At 39.3% G+C, this 26,119-nt stretch overlaps 2 protein-coding genes across 8 annotated transcripts; one reads left to right on the top strand and one right to left on the bottom strand.

Annotated features, from left to right (window-relative positions):
- Positions 1 to 9: 9 nt before the first annotated feature.
- Positions 10 to 5,739, top strand: LOC111328426 (uncharacterized). Of its 6 annotated transcripts, none has more exons than XR_016000810.1 (9): positions 10 to 100; positions 537 to 3,152; positions 3,647 to 3,733; positions 3,856 to 3,918; positions 4,161 to 4,235; positions 4,498 to 4,560; positions 4,683 to 4,913; positions 5,067 to 5,141; positions 5,585 to 5,739. XR_016000810.1 is itself a non-coding variant. In XM_022933225.2 (8 exons), exons 2-8 carry the CDS (start codon positions 548 to 550, stop codon positions 5,632 to 5,634), a joined length of 3,018 nt encoding a protein of 1,005 aa, XP_022788960.2. In that variant the 5' UTR covers positions 25 to 100; positions 534 to 547; the 3' UTR covers positions 5,635 to 5,739. The 6 variants fall into 6 exon arrangements, 1 of the variants encoding a protein (XP_022788960.2); XR_016000811.1 differs by having other exon boundaries at positions 25 to 100; positions 534 to 3,152; positions 3,859 to 3,918; XR_016000809.1 differs by having other exon boundaries at positions 25 to 100; positions 534 to 3,152.
- LOC111327549 (elongator complex protein 1) lies at positions 5,214 to 26,119 on the bottom strand. Of its 2 annotated transcripts, XM_022932131.2 has the most exons (38): positions 25,609 to 26,119; positions 25,348 to 25,500; positions 24,755 to 24,836; positions 24,535 to 24,615; positions 24,248 to 24,336; positions 23,953 to 24,052; positions 23,592 to 23,682; positions 23,371 to 23,494; positions 22,515 to 22,617; positions 22,188 to 22,322; positions 21,920 to 22,015; positions 20,737 to 20,974; positions 20,172 to 20,345; positions 19,220 to 19,326; positions 19,029 to 19,132; positions 18,566 to 18,619; positions 18,371 to 18,473; positions 18,051 to 18,166; positions 15,575 to 15,648; positions 14,749 to 14,827; positions 14,495 to 14,574; positions 14,341 to 14,397; positions 14,021 to 14,110; positions 12,943 to 13,028; positions 12,371 to 12,525; positions 12,155 to 12,278; positions 9,792 to 9,889; positions 9,528 to 9,591; positions 9,206 to 9,343; positions 9,057 to 9,118; positions 8,459 to 8,521; positions 8,065 to 8,125; positions 7,710 to 7,823; positions 7,412 to 7,520; positions 7,189 to 7,316; positions 6,807 to 6,970; positions 6,528 to 6,609; positions 5,214 to 6,264 (listed from the first exon to the last, which is right to left on the bottom strand). In XM_022932131.2, exons 1-38 carry the CDS (start codon positions 25,756 to 25,758, stop codon positions 6,191 to 6,193), a joined length of 4,002 nt encoding a protein of 1,333 aa, XP_022787866.2. In that variant the 5' UTR covers positions 25,759 to 26,119; the 3' UTR covers positions 5,214 to 6,190. The 2 variants fall into 2 exon arrangements, 1 of the variants encoding a protein (XP_022787866.2); XR_016000808.1 differs by lacking the exons at positions 5,214 to 6,264; positions 6,528 to 6,609; positions 6,807 to 6,970; positions 7,189 to 7,316; positions 8,065 to 8,125.

Here is a 26,119-nt window from a genome sequence, read left to right as displayed (position 1 = left end):
CAAGGAGTGGTTACTCAGTCTTTGAAAGAAGAGAAAATTCCTCCTTTGTTTTGCTTTGGTTGGTTCATCGAGGAATTCCTGTTTTACCTTTAGGTTGTAGGTATGTGCTGTTGTTTACATATTTAATCAAATTTTATTTTTCTAGCGACAGAGGAAGTCTACTGAAGAAGGGAAACTGAATTATACACCATTTTTGATGCGGTAACGCAGTCCTGAGAAGACATTAATTGTTATAACCCAGCCGAAAATAAAGAAAAAGTTTAATCAAGGAGAAAAATGGTCACCACCATGTATAGAGTACTTATAATATATGTTCTCTAACTGCTCGCTACACAGGAGGGGAAGATTTCCTTATTACCCCATACGTTAACTATGCATAGAGTGTTGCAAAGAAACCTTTATATTTAGTCTTTATAAAATAGAATGCATAATTAATGTAAGGGGTTCTATGGAAATCTTTCCCTGTCCTTAAAATATTTAAGATGGAAAATCCTCGCTATTTTTTGATAATTTATGATTTATTCTTTTACCAGCAGTAGTTTTATGAATGCAGAAAAGCCTCTCCAAGCAAACTACTGCAGATAGAAAAAGGAACGAATTAAGTATGGAACCTTGTAAGAGAAATGACGAATTCTCAATGGCTACCGAAGGAAATGTACCTCTTGGTATAGATTCTAAAACTGAGAATCTGAGTGTTTCTGCCACAGAGGAAATCATTGTTGAAGTGGATCACGATTCTGCAAAGCAGTTTGAGCCTGATTTTAATCCTTTAAAGCTAAACAAGTGTCACTGTACTAGTAACAGAGAGAAGGTAGTACCAGCTGTTTGTCTACCTCGATTTGTTCTAAATGGTAACATTGTGATCATTTTTACTGATGCATGCCAGGCAGTTTTAAAGATCTGGGGTTCGTACAGCAATTTGCAGCACTTGTTGAGAAAGCACAGAATCAACACACACAGATTCAACCAGTTAGAACTGAGAAAACTAAAGAGCACTGGGACAGTAGACATGCAGGTGAAAGTATGCTCATTTATCACTGACAAAGATTTTCGTCAAATAATTATGAAGTATGATGAGATTTACAACACAGATAAAGCCAAGTTTATACAATTTTTGACTCCAGTTGAAATCAGTGATAATCATTCAGCTGCAAATGTTCAAGGTGTGCAGAGCAGTAAAGGAAATGATAACACTTCTGACATCACTAGGCCATTAAAGAATACTATTTCATTGCATAGGATTCATGTATATATGATCCAAAACCAGGAAGTTCTTACTTTATCTGAAGTAAACTCCTTCTTTGCAACGCATTTTAAGAGGCCAAACCTTTTACTCCAATTTCTATCAACCTTGGAAATAAGTGTCAGTATGTTAATGTATAATAGACTGAAGAATGTGCAAATTCATAGTGCCATTACTGATAGTAACTGCACAAAATTGTTTATAAAAAGAAAGGATTTTGATAGAATTCTGCAACACACTACAGCCTTCCTAAACCAAAATCCACCAGAAATTGCGTGGATATGTTCAAATGAATCACTTTTACCCAGTGAGGGAGAAGTGTCTCAAGGATCAAACAGTGTTGCAAGATGTGATGAGCAAAAGGCTGTTGAGTTGTTGCATAAATCTGGAGATTGTATTGAGAATTTCAAGTTGGGCGATTGTCAAACTGCAAACACAGCTGATGCTCCCAGAGCTAGCTCTCCGAGTGGCCTGGTAAAGAAGGATGAGTTGGGTACTACAGGCTGTGATAATTTGTCAGATGTGCAGCATGTTGCACCACAAAGTGGAAGTTCTCCAACATCACAAGGAACTTGCACAAATTGCTGCAGATACATAATTCGTACCTGTTGTGTGAATGATGAGGTTGTTGTTTGCATTCCTGATCTTCAAAAGGCCGTGATTGACATCTTTAAACAGTGCGCACAAGTGGGAAATTATATGCATCGCCTTAACATTCCAACAAGAAGGTTTGAACGAGTTTTCTTAAAGCCGCTAAAATCACACCATATTCTGAGTTCAAGAGCAACACTTTGCACTTACATTACTAAGAGTGATGCTGAAAGGTTACTGCAAATGTACAGTGCAAATCATGGTGATGTCAGAGACAACATTCTACAGAACGTTGAGTTCAGTGAGCCAATCAATTTAGGAGATGCTGTCAATAATGTCTCTGGAGACAATCAAATGCATCTGGTTGAAAATGGTAGCCAAGAAACTTTGAAAATTCCAATGTTTTTTGTTAATGATCAGATTGTTGTGTCAATGCCTGATGTTCACAAAGCTGTGCAGCTTTTGAATGGCCAATGTGTTCAGTTGCAGTACAATCTTGACAAGTTAGGAATTGTCAAGTATAAGTATTCCTACAATGACATTTGTCAACTGAAAGTTCTGACCCAGATGAAAAAGCCAAGTTTGTGCACATTCATCACTAAATCAGATGTTGATAAGGTGTTGAAGTTTTACGTTACACCAGAAAATGAAACTAGGTTGCAACTAATTGAATGGCAGTCACCAACAGCAGTGGAAAGTGTGGCCTGCAGCTCAGCTTCTGATGCGATTTCTAGTGCAGATGCCGAGTTCATTAACGTGGAGAACAATGATGAAAATGCTGCAGATAGTGAGACATGCGAGGTATATTCCATTTCAGATCTTTACAAAGCCTTTGTCAGTGATGACACAGAATCTATGGAGAGCATTAATGATGATGATGACTTGCCAGAGACATTGTTCCACCCCTCAACTTCATCACCATCATCAAGCATCAGCCTTGCAAAGCTTCCACAGTCTGTCCCAATTGCCTTTTACACAAATGATAAAGTGAGGTCTCCTAACAATCAGTTACAACCAAGAAGGGCAATCCTTTCAAACAATCCCTCACCACCAATGCATCTTCCCGGCAGATATGATAGAGATGTTGATCAAGCAGCATTGAATGTCAATCAAAGCAAGCAGGTTATAAACGGCGATGTCATGGATATGACAGGATGTTGGAGCTGTGATACCACTCTGTCTTGTTCTAAGATACATCCAACCAACATCGTAGGAAACAGTGCTGTCACAACATGTTCAAGTATTCATTCAACAATTTCAAGTGATGGGGGAGGAAGAGAGACTATTCCAGGTGCCCCAGTAAAGTTTACAAATGATGGTAAGCTGTCAGGATAAATTATGGTGTAAATGCATGATGCTGCTCAAAAATTTGTGCCTGGGGACAGTTAGTGCTTGTCTGTCCATTTTTTTGTGTAGATGGTCTCTGCCTGCTTGCCAGCCTTTCGACTGAGTGTACTTTTGATTGGTTGCTTGGTTGCCAAGGGTTTGTGAGTTTGTGTCTTTCTATCAGTTTTTCCATTTACCTGCCATCTGTTTCTTTCCCTTTTTTTTGCTGCTTACCTGCCTTTTGTCTCTGTTAATCTGTCTCTCTGTGTTTTTCTTGCTGTGTCTGTCTGTCTGTCTGTCTGTCTGTCTTTCTGCATACCTGTCAGCCTCTCAACTCACTTTGCAATCAATGTATTGGCTAGTATTGTCTGTCTCTTTATCTGTGTGCCTGTGAAGCACTGTGTTCCCTGTATTTCTCCACACCCAGGTTGTCAGTGTGGTAAAGATAAAAATTTTAATGGATGTGAATGTTGATCTTTTTCCCAGACAGTATTCATCATAGCTGCAAAAGACCCAGGGGAGTTTTATTCAGTGATGGGATATGGATAGAACAGTTAGTGAAAAAATGCAGAGGTAAACTGAAAACTGTGTGGCTTTCTTATGATTATATTAATTTTTTTTATATGTTCAAGCAGATACTTTGTACTTGATGAATGATAAAGAAAAAAAAACAAAACATTCGTTTTGTTTTGCAGCAGACCATGATGACCTTCTGAAGACCTTGCAGCGTAAAGAAACAGAAATGAATATTTTATATGGTAAATGATATAAAAATTTATATACATAGGAAATATTCAAGGAGGTGGAACAGCTCTGGAACAGACCCAAAATCACTCTCTAATTCAAAAAATTCGATTAAGGGTTGAAAAAAAAAGGAAAAACTAATTTTTATTATGACTATATTGGTAGAATATTGAGGTTATAGAAGATGAAAATTGTCCTTTTTTATAGTTTGCTAATGCAATTTATGTTGAAGCTTATAATTCTGCTCCTCTTAAAGATGCCTATCAGGAACAAATTCAACAGGAGAGAGGGCAAAGGCTAGCAGTGCAGCGAGAGTTAGATCAAGTGAAGAGTATGTATTCGATATTTATTTTATTGTACTGAGAGAGAATTACCGGTATGCCTTATTTTCCTCGCGCGTCTTGCCTCTTACGTGCCTCGCTACTCATGCCCGCTTCGCCCTCGTTTCACGCTCGCTTCACGTGTGCTTTAACGCCTGATCAGCAGGCTGTATTTACTTTCATTTGAGGTATTGCACATTTCACAAGCTTGAGGGTACTTGTGTTTCTTTTTCCCCGATGTTAAGATTCAGTTTGGTTTTTTCGTTCTGGCAGATTCCAATGCGGAACTGTTAGAAAACATTGAAAGAAAGGAATTAGAAATGAAGATTTTGCACGGTAAGTTGGGGTTTTTATGCATATTTTCCGCTCATTCTGCAACAAGCCTTCCTTCCATTAGGCTCTGGCAGTGATGATGCACAAATATTTCCAACACAGATCCGGTTCTTGTTCCAACGCAGATCCGTTTCTTGTTCCAATGCAAATCCAGTTTTTGATGGAGCGCTTTTCGATTGAGTGTCCTAAAACCAAACTGAAGCAATCACATCAGCCAATCAGAAGAAGGAAAATATTTCAAGGAGCTAATAAGAACTCGAAGTGGAAACAAACAAAATGCCTGAAGCGCGGGAAAACGTGGCCGACCAAGTCGTCATTGGTTGTTAGTTTTTAATCTGATTGGTTGCAAAAGTGAGGTGAGTTTTGTGGACCAATCACACAATGAAGTGAAGCAAAAACAAGGAAATCCTTGATTACTTTCGACACTCAATTGGAAATTGCTCCAAAACTGATCCTCGTTTGGTTGTCTTCAAATTATTTTAAGCACTTTGATCCAAATATTGTTCCAGATTCATACAAATTGCAGATGGATTTGCAGAGGAAGAAGAGAGAACAGCTTGAGATTGAACTCCTTAATCTTCGAGGTAAAATGTTTTGAGTACCATGCCTCTGTTTACTTACTAAACTACTTGCTAAAGTAAACGCAGTCAAGCTCATGAAAGCATAAAAACTCTCCTTTAATTGCTTAACCGTTTACATCGTAACAACAGTATGCATATTTTCCGCTCATTCTTTTCTCTATACATTTCCTAAGGTGCTGACAAGGAGAATTTGTTTTACAGTCAAGAGCTTCTTAAGTTGATGATCATTTCCTTTATTCTCCTGACCGCAATACTTGATTCAGGGCTGATATTGTTAGGAGAAATTAGATGCTAGTTACTCTTAGGGCTCAAAGGATCCATGGTCAAACTTTTTCTTCTGTTTGGCGGCTTGCTTTCACCTTAAAGACATCAGCCAGTATCAGTAGCGCTATTTTCAAACACTGCGACACATACTCAACCATTTTTTTTTTTGTTCTCTTTGTTAGCTGGTGATGCACGGATCAGCGTTCTGCATGTTAAAGAAGAACCTCTGTAGTGAAACGAATGATATCAAACTCACTGCAAAGTCGGGTTATGATAGCATCCCTAGAACTTTTCCTTTGAGATTACTTGAAGGCAAACCAGCTTTATGGCAGAGAACGTTCAAGAGAAACCGGACTGAATGTTTAAACTTAACATTATGCAGTTCATTTATAACATTCATTGCACGAGCATTGTTGAGCCTGTTCTAGTTCGAATTCGATAATGGCCTGACATCAACCGTCAAGTGTCCAGTGAAACATTGTTCTCTTCTCGTCCGAATTGTTTAACTCAATTGATATAAAGAGCTAAGAAAACAACTCTTCTTGTCTTGTGTCGTTTCACCTCTGTGATCTCCTCCTTCGTTTTTTGAGGCTCTTTTGCCCGTTGCGCACTCTCACTTTCGCAATCCAGGCTTTTCTTTCCCTTTGTGTTACTTGTTCAAAGTCTATAGCTCTTGCTTGAGAACGGGGGGCTTAGTTACGTCCTTTAAATACGACCACCCTTTGTAAGAAGCACTGAACTTCAAGCCTCATGGACAACATTGGTTTTCTTTTCTCGAGGAACATTTGTTATGACAGTAGTTGGTCAAGCTTCCAGTTAGTTGCTATTTTGAAGGTCGGAGGTTTTGGCCTTTGCGGCTCATCTAAAAACATAAAGAAAACGGTTAAGGATTTCTCAAAATGGTGTAAGATTGTTTCATGCTTATTAAGGGACAGATCCAAACATTTGGAGAATTTTTACTTCACTTGACGCAATTTGCATACCGGCGCCCGCGCTTGGGGCCGTTTTCCTCTCCCATGGTGAGTGAAAGGCAAATTCACGCAACCTATTTCTAACATTTAAGATCTTGAATTAAACATGTACCATTGAAGACGAAATAAAAAAAAGGCAAAGAGTGATGAATACCTTTTGGCCTATTTAATGTCGTACTCTGGTCACTTCTCATAGCTGCAATGATGCTGTTAACAGTGGCTCCAGGACCTGTGAGCTGGAGACAAAGTAAAATCAATGAGACTCGAATAATTGGTGGGAGCCACGTTATGCCAAACTTCACGCAACAGGCGCGGTCATGGTGAGTTCTCACTTGGACGTTACAACCTCCGTATATGTACAAACGTTTGACCACTGTGTTTTTGAGAGCTGGGAAGAGTGGGTTATTTTAATGGTCAGCTTTGCGCTTAATACCTGAGAAGCTTGACTCAAATTGCTTGAGCTTTCCTCTGGAGGCCAGATAGCGCCGGTGGATGATTCTATCATTAAGATGAGCTTTTGAAAGTTAGTTTGAAGGACGGCAGCATTTTCCTCACGATCAAACAAAATCAACACCTTCAGCAAGGACGCCACGTCGTCTGCAAACGAAGCAATCGGAAATAACGTTACACGTACCGCAGCACTTATGACTGACACTTAACTGCGAATGTCAGTCTTGTGATTATGTTTAAGTCATTCCGGCAACCTTACCAGTGGTCCAGTCCTCAGACTTAGCTTTCCACGCCCTTTATGGGGCTGCCTGGATTCAACTTGAACGAAGGCGCAAAAGAAGGAATACTGGACTGGACTAGCATACCTGTGGTCTTGTGGACTGTTTGAATAATCTCAGAAAGAGCTTCCATCAAGGCGAAATCCTCAAATCTACTGCCCTCTTTCAAGCTGTACATCTTTCGTACAGTTTTTCTGCGATTTTTGGAGGACCTCCTGTTAAAAATAAGGTTTAATTTATTACACACATAGCTTAGCTACAAAGAAGTTTCGAAAATATGTGCTTCGTTCAAAATAGGATTTAAGTCTACCCGGTTGATCTTGACCCGCGGGAACTGGTGCTGGAGGCATACTCCGAGTTGTCACCTACACTACTCGTGTCGGAGAACAGATCCGTATCATCTCGCGCCAGTCCACTCTCTGTAAAGAAAGGCAACAACAAAAAACGCCCAGTTTGATTGAAACAAAGAACAAAAAAGAAAAAAATTCTTTCAGGCGGGGTTATTGGCCGACTAAAAGGAACAAAAAGGCATAGAAACAAAGCAACCAACAAACAGGAAGCCAAGAGGGGAAAAAAAAAATTTCATTTTGAATAATGAAATGTCATACCTTGGTACTCTACACTTTGCTGTTCTTTCAGTTCTCTGACAACTTGCAGTCGCTTGGTGTATTTATTGAACAATTCGTCCTGTTCTTGTATGCCGCTCAAGTGTTGGTTGTAGGCTGAAATAATAAAACCGACGTTAATTCTCTTCGTTCAAGAGAACTTATACATCTATAAATGTGTCGGTTAAATTGTGTTAGAGAAAGATGACCTCACTGAAATTTCCTTCAGATCCTTGCCTGATATTTTTAGTAGTCTGGATTAAAAACTCCTGTGAGTCATCTCTAATGATGAATGATTTTGTAGAGCATTAAAAATTCCATTTTTGCGAAAATAGGTAATTAAATAGTTGTTTTCAACCTTCATCCAATGCGCCTCTTAAATGTGTCTCCACAATATCAGTCCGATCATGTTTGTACATCTGCGAAATAACATGAAACCCAAAGCTTATAACCAATAATGTCACAGAAAGTTGACACCAGAAAACTCACTCTTTGCACCAAAGACAACAAAAGTAGAAAGGGCCGGCGGGAAATAATAATCCCGCCCCAGTCTCACCTGCTCGCTCCCTCTCGTTTACGAATGCTTGCAATGTTAAGCAACGCAATAATATGGCTCTTTTACAAACTACTGTCTCGCTAATTCGAGATTGACCATTGACACTATTCGTGAAATCAGAAAGTACGCTTTACGTAATTTCAGAAAAGAAGTTGACGTTACGAGTAAGGCGCCTTAATATCACACTTTCACTCACCAATCTCAGGGCTTCTTCCCACTGCATTCCGTCGATAAGAACAGCGATGGCTTCCTCAGGATCCTACGAAAACAAATCAAAAATTACAAAAACAAGACTTCTTAATTAACGAAATGCTGTACATCAAACTATTAAGACCACGTTTAAAGGTACAAACAGATTCGATCCGCGCTAAAATATTTATTTAACTTTATTGATGTAAATTTACTGGTCTTAACTCATTAAACTCGCTCTTTAATTCATTCCTTTATAATGGCGTCATGAGATCGCCAAAACGTCGGAACATTATATCGTTAAATTTTACTTGCTCGTGTAAGAAAACAGTATGTCTTCAAAATTTGAAAAGAATGAAAATAAAAGAATAAATAAAGAATAAAAATACAAAATCATAAACAATTCTAAAGCATGGTATAATATAGCTATGCAACAACTAATCATTGAGAACAATGGAATATCCCGGTTGTCCCTTGTATTTTCATGGCCGAGTACACACGAGTCTTAATACTGAGAAAATACAAATCACTAGTGGGATAATCCATCATACACCACTGGCTGGCTAGCGTCACATAACTAGAGCCTGGTATTTTCACTTTCTTACCTTTGCATACTCTTCTAAGACCCTCGATGCTTCAAGGGCACGCTTATGTCCTTTCAGATAACCTACAATTTTGCAAATAAACAACATTAATCCTGACCAACAGATGTTAAAAGAACAAGAGAGTTAAACCGTCAAGATGAGTTCAACACCTGCAACAGTTCTCGCCAATGAAACCACTTGTTCGCCTGTATACTGCAACAGTGAAGCCATACAAAATACTTGTCTCCAGTTTCCGCTCTTTTGAAAGGATGATAGAGCTTGTTCGTGTGCTCCACAACTGGTAAATACTGCAAAAAAGAAAGCGAATACTTACTAAGATAGAAAAACAATCATTCCACGATTAAATTCAAGGCTAGAAAGTGTCAAATTAATTGAAGTTGTACCTGGAGGGTTTGGCAGAAGCAGATTTATAACTTCCCTAAACGCCGATTTTTTTTCCTATTCCTAATTTGAAACGTTGAATAAGAATACCTAGTCCGGCTTCCTCGTGTCTCTTCTGTTGAACAAGGTACTCGCCATAAGCGACTAACAACACCTGTAAATAAAACACCTCGCAGCTACTAACAATTTATCTTTAATAGGGTGGTGGGTATATGTGCAAGTCCGGTGAATGCACAGATGCACAGGCCACTTATCTAGTTCAGTCGGTTCGTAAGTTAACGCTGAGTCACGAAATAAATAGAACTGGAAATGAACAAAACATCATAATCTTCTATCACTGAATAAACGACCTACCCGGTGCTCCTGGCTAGATTTTACGTAGAGTTTAAGCGCGTCCTTGAAAAGACAGTTCTTTTTCACAAGTGAAACAAGCTCATCAAAATGTTCTGGTCCTGGATAAAAAAAATCAGAGGCATTACCCAAACTGCTGCGACAAGCTAGTCAATATGGGCCAGCTCACGAGGGGTAAGACACACCTGGCCGGATATTTTTCCGGTTTCAGTTACATGAAGCGACTGTAAAAGTATTTAACCAACCCTCCCCCTCCCCCTCTTCCTCTCCTTTCCCCCTCTCCCCTCCCCTCTCCCTCCCCCTCTCCCCTCCCCCTCTCCCTCCCCTCTCCCCTCCCCCTCCCCCCTAAAAAAAAGGAAAGAAAAGGAATAAAGAAATTTTCCTCGACAGGTCACTGATACCCATTTACACTGCAAACAACCTTGTCCAGTAATTTCAATACACCATATTTGGTTTTGGTGTTTGATTTACTATTGCTCCAACAAGTTAGACTGTGGGTTAACAGGTAAGGCATCCTCGGAGACCCAGGGGCTGTGGGTCGATTTCAAGTTAGGGCATGAAGAGCCCCTGGGGACATTGTCTTACAAGACTAGTTCCAAACGGTCGCAGTCGTTCTGCCATCTGATTGGTGCCAGAAAATCTTTGTGTTTTTCCTGCCCAATCAGAGTGAAGTGTGCTTTAGAGTCCTTTCGTGCGTTTTAACACGAACACATATTTGTGGTTCAGTTACCCGCTATGTTTGTTTGGACCGTGCGACGGAGATTTGCTTGAGGTGAAAAGTTTCAGTCTCAGCACACAATGTAAGAGAAATCGATCAGATTGTCGGCGAAAATCTTACCGGAAATTGTACTGAACACTTTCGCAGGTATCACTAGAGAACGTGTTTTAAAGTTTGCGAGGTTTGTATACAACACGATGGTTGCAGTCATTGATATGTCGCTTTAAACGTTAAACGAGATTTAAGCTTAAATCGTTCTAAATTTTTTGCATAATTTGCTGGGACTGAAACTTTGCCAATCCCGTGAAGTTATTTCGTCGCACGGGCCACGCAGGTATGTCGAGCAACTGGCGCTTTCGCCTACGTAGCTTTCTGCCTTCTTTGCGCGCCAAAATCTAATCTTAGTAGTAAAGTCGTTCACAATACGGCCAAGGTTGCAGAAAACGTTAAGTTCGTGGACGACCTCCAGCAAGTGCTATGAGAAAGCTTAGCCGTGTTTCCGGTTAGCTAATTAAAATCTGAACAAAAACTTAATAACGAGAACATCGTGCGAAGGAGAGATGTTTTCGGCCAGTTACCGAAGGGGTTTGGAAAGAGTTTAATCTTTCAACTGCAGCCGAGAGTGTTGAAATTCTTGAGCTAGGAAGGCCACGGATTCTCTTTTTGTCCCTTTGTCATTGTCATTTCACCTCTTCTGTCGATTGTTGAAGACCAAGTTAAATACCTTTAAACATTGGGAATCGATCCGATGCTGTTTTTCATGGGAAAAACAAAACCAAAGACCAAGAAATATTGGATTGAAAGGGCGGGTTTGCTTTATTGCAAATGTCAGCTTAGTAGTACAGGGTCATCTACCCAGATCTAATAAGCAAAATTTTCCACGCTTAGCTTTTCTTTTTTTTCAAGCGAAGATGAGATTAGATTTTGGCACGCACAGAAAGTTGCGCAAGTACCAGTTGCTCGACATACCTGCGTGGCCCGTGCGACGAAATAACTTCACGGGATTGGCAAAGTTTCAGTCACAGCAAATTATGCAAAAAATCTAGAGAGATTTAAGCTTAAATCTCGTTTAACGTTTAAAGCGACATATCAATGACTGCACACTTTATTTTTACACACTTTATTTGTAAGTGTGTAAAAAAAAAGTGTGCAGTCATTGCAACCATCGTGTTGTATACAAACCTCGCAAACTTTAAAACACGTTCTCTAGTGATACCTGCGAAAGTATTCAGTACAATTTCCGGCAAGATTTTCGCCGACAATCTGATCGATTTCTCTTACATTGTGTGCTGAGACTGAAACTTTTCACCTCACGCAAATTTCCGTCGCAAGGTCCAAACAAACATTGCGAGCAACTGAGCTACTGGTGTATGTCCGTGTTAAAAGACACGAAAGGACTCTATAGCACACTTCACTCTGATTGGGCAGAAAAACACAAAGATTTTCTGGCACCAATCAGATGGCAGAACGACTGCGACCGTTTGGAACTAGTCTTGTAAGACAATGTCCCCAGGGGCTCTTCATGCCCTAACTTGAAATCGACTCAGCCCCTGGGTCTCCGAGGATGCAGGTAAGGCAACTTGTTCTTCACAGTCTACCCTTACATTGCTCTCCTATATCGACATATAACAACAACTTTCCTACCTACCGCACAAACTAAGATGTTGAATAGCTTTAGTATGACGGTTGAGGTATTTGTCTATGCTGAAACGCTGGAAATTTGTCTCCATTTTGCGTAGATTATTTAAAAATGGAAGATACTCTTTAGGATCCTGAAAAAAAAGGTGGATTCGCGCAAATCAGCATTATCGGCTTCCCTCTGACATAAAAACGCAAAAATTAGGTATTCCACTTTTGTTCTCACCTTCTGTGATTTTTCAGCGACCATAAGTACTAATTCGAAGTTGTACATTCCCAGTGCTACGTCATACATTTGATTGACGTCTACCAGAAAGAGCACATATTTAAGGGCTTCCTCTGACGTAACTCGTTCTGTTTCTGTTGTATTTGTAAGATTGGCTTGAGTGAAAAAAAACTCTCGTTAATTAATGTGATATACATTATGAACAGCTCCTAAACCTTCCCCCCTAGAAATAAAAGTAAGAAGCTAGTATCTAGGAATTTCGCTAGAAAAGGCTAAACAATAATGTATTAATAAAATACTGCGAAAATACCAATGTGGCAAATCTTACCGATGACGGGAAAACGGCATGATTTTGGCAAAAGTTGAATTGATCCACACAACCGAAAAAAGGAAAAAAGCTGGAGAACTTAAGAAGAAGTTCTTACACTCTGGAGTCGCATACATACCAACCTAGAAGAAATTTCGAGGTTTCTATTTACGTTTTTAATACGATTGAACCCAGGGTTTTAGCGCAAAGTGAGGAAGCAAATACGAAAGGTTTTGCTCACTGCAGGCGTTTGAAACAGACAAACCTTTTAAATCTTTGATTATCGTCAAAACCTTTTCTAATTCTGGGACATTCTTCTTCACATACGTGGTTAAGATGGACAGGAGATATCTAGAAATGAAGTTTAGCAGAATTATATGGCGTTCACATATATACGCTCTGTTCTCTGATTGAGACCCAGGGACGGGCTAATTCCTCCCCAGTCGCCCCTATGTTGGAAATGCACGGGAATAGTTCTCATGCATGACTCGTTCCCATGTCCCTAGCACTTTCAGACGCCACCAATAAGTTACAAGTGGGAACTAGTCAGTAACGAAACCTCAGAAAACTAATACTACTTACCCAGACTAGGTTTACACTAGAGGAAATTGTTCCGGATTCGTGATGAATCCAAAACGTTTTAGTACCGGATTGATTTTGCCGTTTACACGAAAGTGGACGAATCCGAAATAAAAACTCCCCGGTTTGGTCGTGTCTCCGGAGATTTTGAATCCGGAATTTAAAGTGGGAACTTTGAATCCGATAACTTTTGAATCCGGAAAGTTTTGTCGTGTAACCGCTTTTTTTCTCGAATCCGGATATTATTTCCGCCTGCAATCTTTTGAGTTTGCGGTGAAACCAAAATGGAGGATCTGGTGCTAACATTGCTGGCGGTCTCCGGCTGCCTAATCTTGTTGCAGGTTCAGGCGATAAATTTTATCATGTGTACCGCAGTATTTCTGAGGAAACGCAAATTATTATTGCAAGGAAGTTTAACGTCAGCCACACTTAACCGCCGACGACGTAGATGGCTTGGCATCTGTCCAACTCAAATTTGCCTCAGTGGCATCTGGATCTACTCTAGCCTTTTTTGGGGGAGGCATTTTCACTTTGTCGATCGAACGATAAAACAACACTGGGCTTGGTAACCATTCCATTTAGAATGTTCCCGGAGTTGTCGTTGTGTGTAAACGGTCAGGAATCCGAATATCCTTTCAGTGTAAACGCGTACGAATCCGAATACTCCAAAATTGATGAATCCGGAAACATTTACGAATCCGGAAAACTCTCCTCCAGTGCAAACCTAGTCTCAAAATATACTCAAACCAGTAATAATGACTCACTTGTTATGGCCTGCAGCTTCCAAAGTAGTGCGCACGGCATCACAAACTCGATCAACTTTACTTAACTCATCTCCCGGAGACACAACAGGGCTGTTGAAAGATGAACTATTTCAATAAGACTGCGAGCAGAAGTTGGGAGAAGTTACACGTTAATCACTTCTGGAAGTTTAAGGGTTAAAGAGCGTTGTCAGTATTTTCCGTGGGGGGGTTCTGAGATAAAGCTTCATTGGAATCTGAAAACATGTCAGGTTTTTGGCAAGGTTTTTCTATTTTCCCGAACAGATTGACGTCTGTTTAAAATAAGATTAATAAGCACGTACGTCTGTCTTGATTCAGAATAATAATCAGAATACATCGTGGTGGTCACGTCTTCCTCCCTGCCAGAATAAAAAATTAATCAAGAAGTTAAACACCCAATCGTCAACTTCCTAACATTTTTTTTTATTGAAAATCGTAAGTCAGAAAAGCACATACTTGAGGTCCGTGAGGAAGAGGTTGATAAAATTTACTGATTCCACATGATTCACAAATGTAGTCAAGTTTTCCAAGAATAGCTGCGAAGTACAAAATTTCATAAAGATATATATTAAAAGATTAAAAAAATAAACCAAAAAAAAAATGCTTGTTAAAAGTCACATGACCATTTCCTCGGCCTCGGCCTAGAGCACAAGAATCTTTTTTCCCCTGATTTCGTTTGAATTCAGCCAGAGAAAAAAAATTACACTCACCTTTGGATTATGGTCATGTATCAAGTTAAGATTGATCCGATGACGGCGCATGGCAGTAAAGGCCTCTCGATAGCTGAGCCTGAAAAACCAAGAGTACATTGATCAACCCATCTATGCCCAATCCTTTGTCAGAGTGGTTATATCAACTAAGTTGAAATTGTAAATTGGCCACCGTAACGAATAAAAAAGCTGACGTTTCGAGCGCTAGCCCTTCGTCGAGCGTTAGCCCTTCGCTCTGACGAAGGGCGAACGCACGAAACGTCAGCTTTTTTATTCGTTACGGTGGTCAATTTACAATTTCAACTTAGTTGATAGAACCAATTACCTTGTTACCCCCCACCGACGCAGTACCACAGTTTCTTTAGAAATTTTCAGCCTTTATCCTTTGTCAGAGTGGTCTGCTTGGGACACAATTGTCAGATTTTTAGACACGATCGTCCGATTTTAGACACTAGCATCCAACTTTGGACACCAGTGTCCGATTTTAGACCCTTGCGTCCGATTTCAGACATCATGTCCGATTTTAGACCATTGCACCCGATTTTAGACATATTGTCCAATTTTAGACAATGTTGTCTGATTTTAGACACCAACATCTGATTAAAGACACTAGTGCCCGATTTTAGATACTAGTGTCTTAAATCTAATTTTATACATTAGTGTACGATTTAGACACTGTTGTCTGCATTTAGATACTAGTTGTTTAATCCAATTTTAGACACTAGTGTCCTATTTTAGACAACAGTGTCTGATTTTAGACACTTATGTCTATAGTTCAATTCTAGACACTAGTTACCTAGTGTCCAGTCTCAACAGGCTTACTCACCTGTCTAAACATTTCTGTAAATATGACAACACTAACGATCGGGGATGAATCGTTTCTATATTTCCACGAGGCATCTATGAGGATAACCAAACAAGGACAACACTTCAGTTGCATAAATCAACCCCAAAAGGAAAATTATGGCCAAAGTTCTCATCATTAAAATAAGTTCTGCATGCGAAGCTGTCTCGTGTACCTAGCGATTCGTAAATATTTCCTGGGAAAACATCATTCTTCCTGGATGGTGTGAGAGTCCAACACTTATTAAATCACACAACAGTTCGTAAATATTCCCAGAGAGTTCACTGGTACCCATTTCTACTCCTGAGTGGAGAGAGGCACCGTGAGAGTAAAAGTGCCTCAACCAACAACACAACGCAGATGTTCCCTTTAAGGTCCCCCAACCCAGACTTCTCGATCGAGAGTCAACCACGGTAACCTAAAGGCCACCACTCCGATCAAGTGGTTCCAGAGCTATTTGTCTGGTCGTACCCAATCAGTGCGCATCGGCTCCATCCGGTCGGATCCGCTACTGATCACACACGGAGTTCCTCAGGGCGCGATACTTTCTCCACTCCTTTTCTACATTTACTTGAACGATCTACCATACGCGCCTCAATTTTGCCATCTTGAGTCTTATGTCGATGATTCTAAAGTCTTGTTACCTTTCATTGCAACTGACTCTAACAATGCCAAGATTAAGCTCGAGGAGGACTTACAAAGAGTCGCTATTCGGTGTTGCGAAAACCAGTTGCTAATAAACCCCGATAAAACGAAATTTATGCTGATTGGCACAAGGCAGCTGATAAATAGACATTCCTATGATTTCTCGGTGTCATTCCTGGGGAAGTCCTTTACCCCTGTTGACTCAGCAAGAGACTTGGGTGTGATCATTAACTCACACCTGACCTATGATAGTCACATTTCTTACTTAGCCTCTTCTTGTTTATCAAAACTAGTCCAGATCAACAGAGTTAAAAATACTTTCGACAAGGAAACACTAATGGTTGTCATTTCATCACTGGTATTCAGTAAAATGTTCTATTGCTCAACTGTGTGGTCAAATATATCCTCCACTAATATAAAGAAACTGCAACTGATCCAAAAATTTGCTTCTACGATCATCACCGGTTCCAGGAAGTACGATCATGTTACTCCCCTACTGCACCAACTTAACTGGTTGTCAGTGAGCCAGACACTACAACTTAGACATACAGTTATGGCCTATAAGTGTGCTAATAATTTAGCACCCGACTACTTATGTAACAAGTTACAAAAACGCACCACCATACATGATCGAGCCACGCGGCATAGTAACAAACTTCGGATCTCTTTTTATAAGTCCGCGAACGGTCAACGAACCTTTGCCTATAGAGCAGTTTCACTATTAAATTCCCTGAGTAGTGACCTAGTGAACTTGCCTTCAGTAAGGTTACTGAAACATTCTTTGAAGGACTCCCTAAGAGGGGCACATTAATAGTCCTTGTGTGATACCCATTGGACACACACATATACATATATATATATATAGGAAGTCTGCAAGTCGATTTTCGCGTGGAACAGTGCTCAATACGTTGAAGCAGAGCAGAATAAATATTATGAGAGGAAAAAAAGGACGTAACTACATTTCCCGACAAGCCTGTTTCGTGAATCGCTTCACTCTTCAGGGGTTTAATGAAAGAATATTCATGTGACTATCGTTTATATACTAGGAAAATTTGCATAATGCGCGGTAAACTTAAAAACTTTAAAGTTCAGTTGTTGCGTAGCAACGCTTTGTTTCTGTGTCGGCATGAAGATACGAGTTCGTTACGCTTATTTAGTGATGAGAGGTCGGGTCGGTAAATTATCAGGAATTTTTCTTTTAGGCAGAGGTTGCATCTTTTATTGGAGCTGTTGTAGGGAGTTGCATCTTATCATCTAACTCTCCCTACAACAGCTCCAATAAAAGATGCAACCTCTGCCTAAAAGAAAAATTCCTGATAATTTACCGACCCGACCTCTCATCACTAAATAAGCGTAACGAACTCGTATCTTCATGCCGACACAGAAACAAAGCGTTGCTACGCAACAACTGAACTTTAAAGTTTTTAAGTTTACCGCGCATTATGCAAATTTTCCTAGTATATAAACGATAGTCACATGAATATTCTTTCATTAAACCCCTGAAGAGTGAAGCGATTCACGAAACAGGCTTGTCGGGAAATGTAGTTACGTCCTTTTTTTCCTCTCATAATATTTATATATATATATATATATTTTTTTTTTTTTTTCACTTTTATTACACTATTTTAAGTTGTTCATTTGTGATTGTAAATTGTCTAGCATTGTAAATAGTTGCTGAAAAGCCTGTACAGGAGTAATTATTAAAGTTCATTCGTTCATTCATTTCGCAACTTACCGCATAAAGGAGGCATAAGCATTAGAGAATTCAACGGAGGAAAATTTAAGACTCTTTGAAGTATTTCTGTCCTCATACCTGCAGAATAACTTTCGTATCCTGAGTAACAGCAACAACTATACGTGAACCTCTCTCAACGCGTCTTATGTTTTCATCTAAAGGATGCGGTTTATCTTCAACTAAGACTGGCAAACCTACGAAATCAAGAAGTAAGTCGGAAGTGAGCTTTCGCTGACATTAAACACGTTTGCGCATTTTTTGCGGCAGTAAAAGTGGTGGATTCTTAAACGCACTAACTCAGAGTTTGTTTATGCGAAAAAGTTTCCTCTTAATTTCATAAGAGCTTTATTTCTTAGAATTCGAGTTGGTCTTTGCTAATCGAAAGGACTGGAACCTACCTCGCGTGGTTGGTAAAAGACTTATACAACGCAACGTGTGCGCATGCGTTGTTAGAAGAAGAAATTCATCATGAACAGCGAAGGAAGTGCAGTTTGAGGCCACCTGGAAAGTAACAAGTCAAAACACGTGTTCCGCTGTCAGCTGTGGAGTTGAATTTAGCGATACGATAAAAGCATCACAGAAGAGAATCATACCTCTTTGCAATTAACGTATAACCTTGAGTGTTCAGTCAATCCGAGAACGACTTCCTGGAAATTAAAAGAAAGGGTCGTTTAGTTACGGCACAGTGGCTTCGTGGAAAGTTTTCTGGAGTCCGGATCAAAATGTTAGGGTTTAACTTTTGCCTACGGTTGACAGTTTTCGTTTTTCAGGTTGGAGAGACTCAAAGTTTATCTGCTTTCACGGATGTTTTTTGTCCTGTTCTAGGGATTAATCTGCCACAGAAGCTGAATAAGATATCGCTACTTCATCCCAAAGAATAGAAGTCCGCAATCATTTGAAAACAGTCCTTTAGGGTGGGGTGGGGGGGAGGTGCAATTCCTCACTGAGACACTATGGTCACACATCTTTTCCGTCCGAAAGAAATTGCTTTAAAAATGTCTGAGAACTACAAAATCAACTTTGACGTCTAAAAAGAATTAGATTTGAATTACAAACCTCATCTCCCACTAAAGCTGTTTTAATACACTGGCAGGGCTGGGGGAGAGAGATTTCAAGTCCTCGACTGTTAAACCATGTTGATAATTTGGCCTGGTTTGTATCTGATAAGAAAAAATTATACATTTCTTCAGATATCTAGGAGCTTTGAACAAGAACACGACTTTATCATTGCCTTTTAACTTAGATACCTGAAGTGTAACTAAGCAAGTTTCCATTAACAAGTTCCACTAACACAGACTCAGTGTGACGGCTGGCACAAAGACGAAGGACTGGCGCGTCTGTTTCAGTCATGCGCCTGGGAAGAAAAGAAAAGAAATTGGGAGCAATAGAACAATATGCGTATTCTCAATACTGTTCTCTATACATTTCCTAATGTGCTGTCAAGGAGAGTTTCGTTTGACAATCAAGAGCTTCTTTGTTTGGGGATCATTTCCTTTATTCCCGTGAGCTTAATGAGTTATTCAGGAGTGATATTGTAAGGAGAAATTAGATGTTGGTCACTCTCATTCAGATTCATGATCGCGCTGTATGCTAGTTATGCAGATCACTGTTTCATTTGATTTCTTAACACTTAGTAAAAAGCAAACAAAAATGAAAGGTAGCAAGGTGTTTCATACAAAATGCAGGGTGCTTGCGAGTCATAGAAAATTAAATTCTCAAGAGTTTGACAGAATCAATCAGAACAAAATGAATTGGTGGACAGGTCAACTACCATTTTTTTTTTGCATTCTTCAAGTCTTTATTGAATATACAAGTAAAAATACATACCTATATTTACATGTTTAAATTATTAATCAGTAAAAAGTTAAAAAGCGGAAGCATATTTAAAATACAGTCTATTAATATAACTAGCTTTGAAACGTTCTGTGTTTACACAAGGTAGTAGGCTTGTTTGAGTTCTCAAACGTTTGGAAGATTGAGAACTTGATATCTACCGGTAAACTTACCATTGTTAAGTTTACCGGTAGATATCACTGACGTCAGTTGATATCACTTTGCATGTTGTGTACAAAAATTGTCTGGCTTGCGATATACTATATTGAACCCCTGTTAATTGAAGACTGGCTGTGATTCACAAAGGATGGAAATAGGAATAAGCAGGATTGTATCACTGCGAATAAATGCAAGTTCAACTCTCACCTTATAACAATTCTATCAGCTCTATCTTCTATGGAAATCTCCAATTCACAAATAATGTCTTTCTGAGTCATGGTATCCCATCCAACTGCAATAAGGGTGCACTCCTTCCACCAAATCATCTGCCGCCAACACAAGGCCCCTGTCCATACTGTTGGATAGTCTGTGGTGTCTATACTGTTGTGTACAGAAGACACATGAGAAAGGGTGAGTAAATATGCAACAAACTTGTGTGCACAAGTCAGTCACAACTCCAAGATTCTCAAAGTTGCCATTTTGTATCCTTAAATTATAAAATGGTGGCCTGGGTCTGGGGTCACTTTATCTTCAGACCCTAAAAACTAAGCTATAAAAACGTTCTAACCTGTCACAGGAATGTCACTGACACACAGGTCTCCAAATTGATGACTTAGTTGCCAAAATTGCTTTTAAGTCACAATGGCCACCAAAGTGGTCATTGCTTGGAGAAGAATACAAGGTAACAATTCAAACACATCTTTCTATTATCTGTTGATTTCTGTACCAAAAATTAGAATATTGTTATGACCAAATGACGAAACTAGGTTACCTGTAAATGCCAGTAAGGTTTGGGGCCTTGCCAGGTGCCTTGAACACTTCTTTTACACCATTTTCTGTCAATAATTTGAAAATTGCCACCTTGCCATTGGACATTATAATCGCCATATCATTACAGTGTGTCAAGGGAGCAAAGCTGATTAAGGAGACTGGGGAGAGCAGGTCCACAGCATAGGCAGACATTGGAGGGGGGATCACCATGTGCTTCATTGGTGTCAGCAGCAACTTAGCTGAAAATAAGATAAGGAATATCTGAAATTAGTATATACTAAAACAGTGGATAGCGTTGAAGGCGCGCTCTGATTGGCTAGTCAAACTCCGAATATCCTTTGCTATTTACCTCTGAGCAACTCGGGAAAAATGGCGTCCCGGTTTGCATCAGTGACAAGCGAAGAAATCACTCAAATTAATGACGGTAGTGTATATTATCTCACTGTTTTAGTATATACTAAAGCAACTATTCACCTCAGTGTCGGTGGTTAGCGGTTGATATTTAGCTCGCTGCTTTGCGGCTCAGTAAATATCCACCACTAACCACCTCCACTTCGGTGAATAGTTGTTAATTAACCTTTTACAACCTAATATCAGTGTGTATATTCTCCATACTGTTCTCTATACATTTCCTGAGGTGCTGACAAGGAGAATTTGTTTAACAATCAAGAGCTTCTTTAGTTGGTGATCATTTCCTTTATTCTCATAACTTTAATGTTTGATTGAGGGGTGATATTGTAAGGAGAAATTAGATGCTAGTCACACTTGGGAGTCACAGGCTTAGAATTACACATGGCTAAATTTGTCGATGGCCATGCATGCTAAGAACTGCACAATACCCTGCCATGTTTATGTACATAAACAACCATAAATGTGGGAACAGGTGAGATGTGGAGACCTTACATAAAGAACAGAGAACAATACACAGGGCTATGAAAACACATTGGAATGAATACACATGACTGCAATTGCCAATGGCCATGCAGGCTAAGAGCAGGAAAATTACCTGCCATGCCTATGTACAAATACGGACATAATTGTGGGAACAAGGGAGATGTGGAGACCTTCCAGTCTGTTTTATGAACAGGACATATTCTACATAAAGAAGAGAGAATAATCTCAATTCAAAATTCCGAAACAATTTTGACACTTTTCCAAAGCTAGAACAGCACTACAAACTGTACCTCCATCAATAACTGCAACAGTGGACATGTTCTGTTCACTGTTCCCTTCACTATGAACTGTGCTCCAACACCACTCATAACTGAAGTATTGACCTCCTGTATGAGGAAATTTAAAAAACGGAATTTTTTAAAACTCTGTATTACAATAGAAATAATCAAGAAGACAACTCAGCTCAATCTTGGTCAAATAAATCATGCAAGATCAGATCTTTGACTGAGAGCGACATTTATCTTGCAACTTTCAAAATTTCTGTTTGTTCGTTCTTACCTCTCATCATGATATGCATTCGTAATGGAACCTCTGGGTCCCATGCAAGACAGGCCACTCTGTGCATCACAGATGCTGGGAATTCCAGTTGCTGCTTCAGATACCAGTGATAATTATTTACTGTCCATAGCTGCACTGCAAGTCACAAGAGAAAAAAAAGTATTGCAACTACTGTCACACTATTGGGAGAACATGTTTTAATAATTTAAAACAAAAAATATCTAGCAAAATTGTTACTTGGAGAGATGAGAGAGCAATTCTCAGCACTTTTTCTTTACATGTAAATAAAAAAGACAATTGTCAAATAAAAAAATGGAGAATACAAACCATAAGACTTTGGTGCAAATTCCTGAGTCTGTTCTGGGCTTGGTAACTCTTCAGCCCACACCACCAGTACTGACGAGTCATTATTCCACACCATTTCCAGTACCTACGTACAAGACATTATAATTACAACATAAAAAATGTTAGCATATACCAGTAACTCTTTTGGAGAGTGGCATGTTGCAGCCACACAATGGGAACTATCATGGCAGCAAAGAGAGCAACAACAGTCTTTGCTTCCATAAAAAAAAAGGTAAGACATCTGTTCTGAAATTGTTAAGCCCATGGGCATACTGTAGCCAGGGGTTTCAATAAAAGCTTGTTACCAGAAGTCTACTACTACATCTAACACCTCTCACATTCTGTACTCTGTAATTAGCTTGTGAGCAGGCTCTTGTGTTTGGGTTTTCCCTCACAGCACAGCCACCCATTGCAGCCACTTATTGAAAAAGTTACAGAAACCCCTGGTTACAGCTATCATCATTTATAACATCACAGCTACATTCCATATGCAAACCAATCTATAGAGAGTATTTGAGATTGCTAAATTAGGCTAACACCTCGATGAGATTTTAATTTAACTTATACAAAACCATCTTGTACCAAATCAGCCATGAAGTAATGTCAGACTTGTTTCACCCTTTGGTCTCTGAGAGTCTTGCATCTTATTTTTCCTTACATTATCATCCCAGAATCGAACACTAAGGTGATGGCAATAAAAGAAATGATTGCCAACTAAAGAAGCTCTGACTTGATTGTTAAACAAATTCTCCTTGTCAGCACCTTAGGAAATGTACAAAGAACAGTATGGAGAATATACATACTGATATTAGTGTGTAAACAGTTCACTTCTATTTACCCTAACTTCCATCTTGCCAAAAGGAAGCACAAATTCCCCATGTCTGAGCCCATTTCTCTCAAAGAAAATCACTTCATGTCTGTGAGGCTTACGCTGGGTTGAAGCTATTAAACTGCCTGATGGTCTGAAAAGATAATTACATAAAAAATGTATAAAAAAATTAAGAAAAATGAGCTTGAGGGAAAACAACAAAACACTGCTAAACACTCTTGTGAACCTACTTCCAAGATAATGCCTGTTCCAATCCATCTACACTTTCACTTGTAGAGCTGAGAACACCTTCCCTATTCCACACTCTCAATGTTCTGGCCCCTATCATCAAACATACAATTATATATGTGTGTGTGTTACACTACATATATTTTGGTATGGACTAAAATCCTGAACAAAATTAACTGACACATTTCATTGCTTAAGTCTCTTTGGGAAGTATATACTGAAGACATGGACTTCAAAATGAGCCATAGTTTGCCAATCCAATGCTGTATAATGAACAAAAGCAAGAAAATGTGACAGTGAAGAGGAGGGAAGAGATGAAGGTAAGAGTACAAGGAATCGAAATGAACATGCTTGAGCAGATACCTGTCAAAGGATGGATTGCACTGGCCACAAAAAATTGTCCATCACCACGCCAGCTGATTCTTGGTTTCCTATCATCCCAGCTTGCAGCAGGCTTGGCAATCTGTTGAAGAATGAAATCAAAGTCAATGCTATCCTTCACATGCAACCGAAAAGATTCAAGTGAATTTTTAACAAGTGTTAAACTACAAAGTAACAACAATGAATGCATTCCTCCATGGAACATTTGAAGTACACAGGTATGATTATTACTACAATAACATGCATATTGCACCATGGATTTAAGAAAATCACTCACAACTTCCTGTACATCAGCAGCTGTTGGTTTGCCTTGGGACCCATGGAACTGTGTTTCTTTCTTTCCCCAACCAACTGTGATTGGTTTTTCTAGTAGGAAAAAATATGTGTGAATAGTCATAGAGTCTCCATAAATCTATATCATAATCCTTAGTTTTAATTGTTAATCTAAAATCAATAGAAAGTTAATCTTAATACTTGTAACAATGGACAAATTAAAGATCTTTAGAAAGTGAGTTGTGTCCTGCAGGAATACATTTAGGTCTTAAAAGCAATTTGATGACTCACCTTCACCAAACTCCTCTGAGTAAAAAGGAAACTCAGAAATTGGATCAAAATCCTTTGTCATTATGATAAGAGTTTCTTCTCCTAAAACATGTTAAAGGAACAGTTATCAGGTTTCACAAAGATGAGGAAATTGCATTCTGTTGCACTGTATCCAAAACAGCATACATACTTACAGAAATTAATTCTTAAATTGTCATGAACATGAATAATGTTTTCCAACCTGTCATGAAAACCACAAGCTCTTGATCAGGACTCCATCCCATACACCTTAGGCCACTGTCCACACTACCAACACATTCAACCTGGCAAAGAAACATATTAACTGAGCCACATCACCTGTCTAGACTTGTCAGGACCCTCCTATGGCTTCATTTTTTCTACTTATTTTTCCCTTTTTTTTTTTCTTTTTATGTAATTTACCATAAATACTTCTATCAAATTGTAAAACATATTTTTACTTCATAATAACAAGGTAAAACTGTGTGAGGTGCAAATAATTCAAATTTATGATAATCAACCTCCACTTCCTCCCCTATTCCAAACCATGGCCTCTTCTAACCTCCCCCCAAGGTTTTAACCAGTTGATCATGATTGGAAATTCAGAAACTACAAAAGTATCTTAAGCATGAAAGTAACACAGGCACACCAGCATGAGCCACTGAGATTGAAAAATGACCTGGCCGGGTCTCAAACTTGGACCTTCGACCTGCACTCAAGCTCACAAACCCTTAGGCAAGCCTGTCTCTGACACAAGCCTTTGAGGTGTGGAATATTCACAGGGTCTCATCAAAAAAATCCGAACTTGGCTAATACCTGGTCAGTAACTGTATTCCAAAGAATCACATCTCCTTTTCCAGTGGCCACACATACAGATTCCAAGTCTGGCAAGTGCTGCATTCCAATAACACAGCCGCTACCATCCTTTGGTAGGTAACCATCGGATACAAGTGAAACAGAACTTACAGCCTGTCAGAATGAAATAAAAAAAATTAAGCTTATTGTACAGTAGTTGTTGACTGTCGCTTGAAAAATTTTTCAAGGGTGAATTTTGATAGGCAGAATTATACGGATTACCTGTTGAGTGGTGGGCTGGAAGCCTGTTATTTGAGTAGATGTTGCTATGTAAATAACTCCACAATCACAATCCACTGCCAAACAAAATGGCTCCTCAGTTCCTTCCAACTCAAGCACAGGAAAACTTCTCAGTAGTTCAAGATTCCTCATATCTTATATCCGAAGAAGAAGACTATCTCCTTTAATTTATGACACGGGTTATATATTATGAAATAAACACAGCTGAACTGGTCTGTTTCGGACACGTGCTGGGCGAATAGTTTCTAATCGTCCTTTCCTTCGACCGAGTCAAACGGAGATACGCACACAACGACAGGTTGCAATTCCTAGACTCGTCTATGCTATAAAAAGCCAAATATTACTGATGGTGTAGTAAAGAAACCAGGCAGATAAAATTCACATGTGCAGAAAACAACATCCTCGTGATACCGCTGGCTATTATCATCCAGAAAGACTGGAAACTACTTCCAAGTTCCTTGCTAGTTATTCATATTTTGCAATCTACTTCGTG

This window comes from Stylophora pistillata, chromosome 4 (genome assembly GCF_964205215.1).
Source record: "Stylophora pistillata chromosome 4, jaStyPist1.2, whole genome shotgun sequence".
In the NCBI taxonomy this organism is placed as follows: domain Eukaryota; kingdom Metazoa; phylum Cnidaria; class Anthozoa; order Scleractinia; family Pocilloporidae; genus Stylophora; species Stylophora pistillata.
The sequence above is the reverse complement of the archived record's forward strand: the minus strand, read 5'-3'. Positions and strand labels throughout refer to the sequence as shown.

Coding starts and splice junctions, on each gene's coding strand:
- LOC111328426 (XM_022933225.2), top strand. CDS start 548: ATGCAGAAAAGCCTCTCCAAGCAAACTACTGCAGATAGAAAAAGGAAC. Junction 4,561..5,066: donor AGAAATGAAGATTTTGCACG/GTAAGTTGGGGT, acceptor ATATTGTTCCAG/ATTCATACAAATTGCAGATG. Junction 5,142..5,584: donor TGAACTCCTTAATCTTCGAG/GTAAAATGTTTT, acceptor TCTCTTTGTTAG/CTGGTGATGCACGGATCAGC.
- LOC111327549 (XM_022932131.2), bottom strand. CDS start 25,758: ATGAGGAATCTTGAACTACTGAGAAGTTTTCCTGTGCTTGAGTTGGAA. Junction 24,837..25,347: donor GGAATACAGTTACTGACCAG/GTATTAGCCAAG, acceptor TTTCTTTGCCAG/GTTGAATGTGTTGGTAGTGT. Junction 9,592..9,791: donor AATCTAGCCAGGAGCACCGG/GTAGGTCGTTTA, acceptor TTTTATTTACAG/GTGTTGTTAGTCGCTTATGG.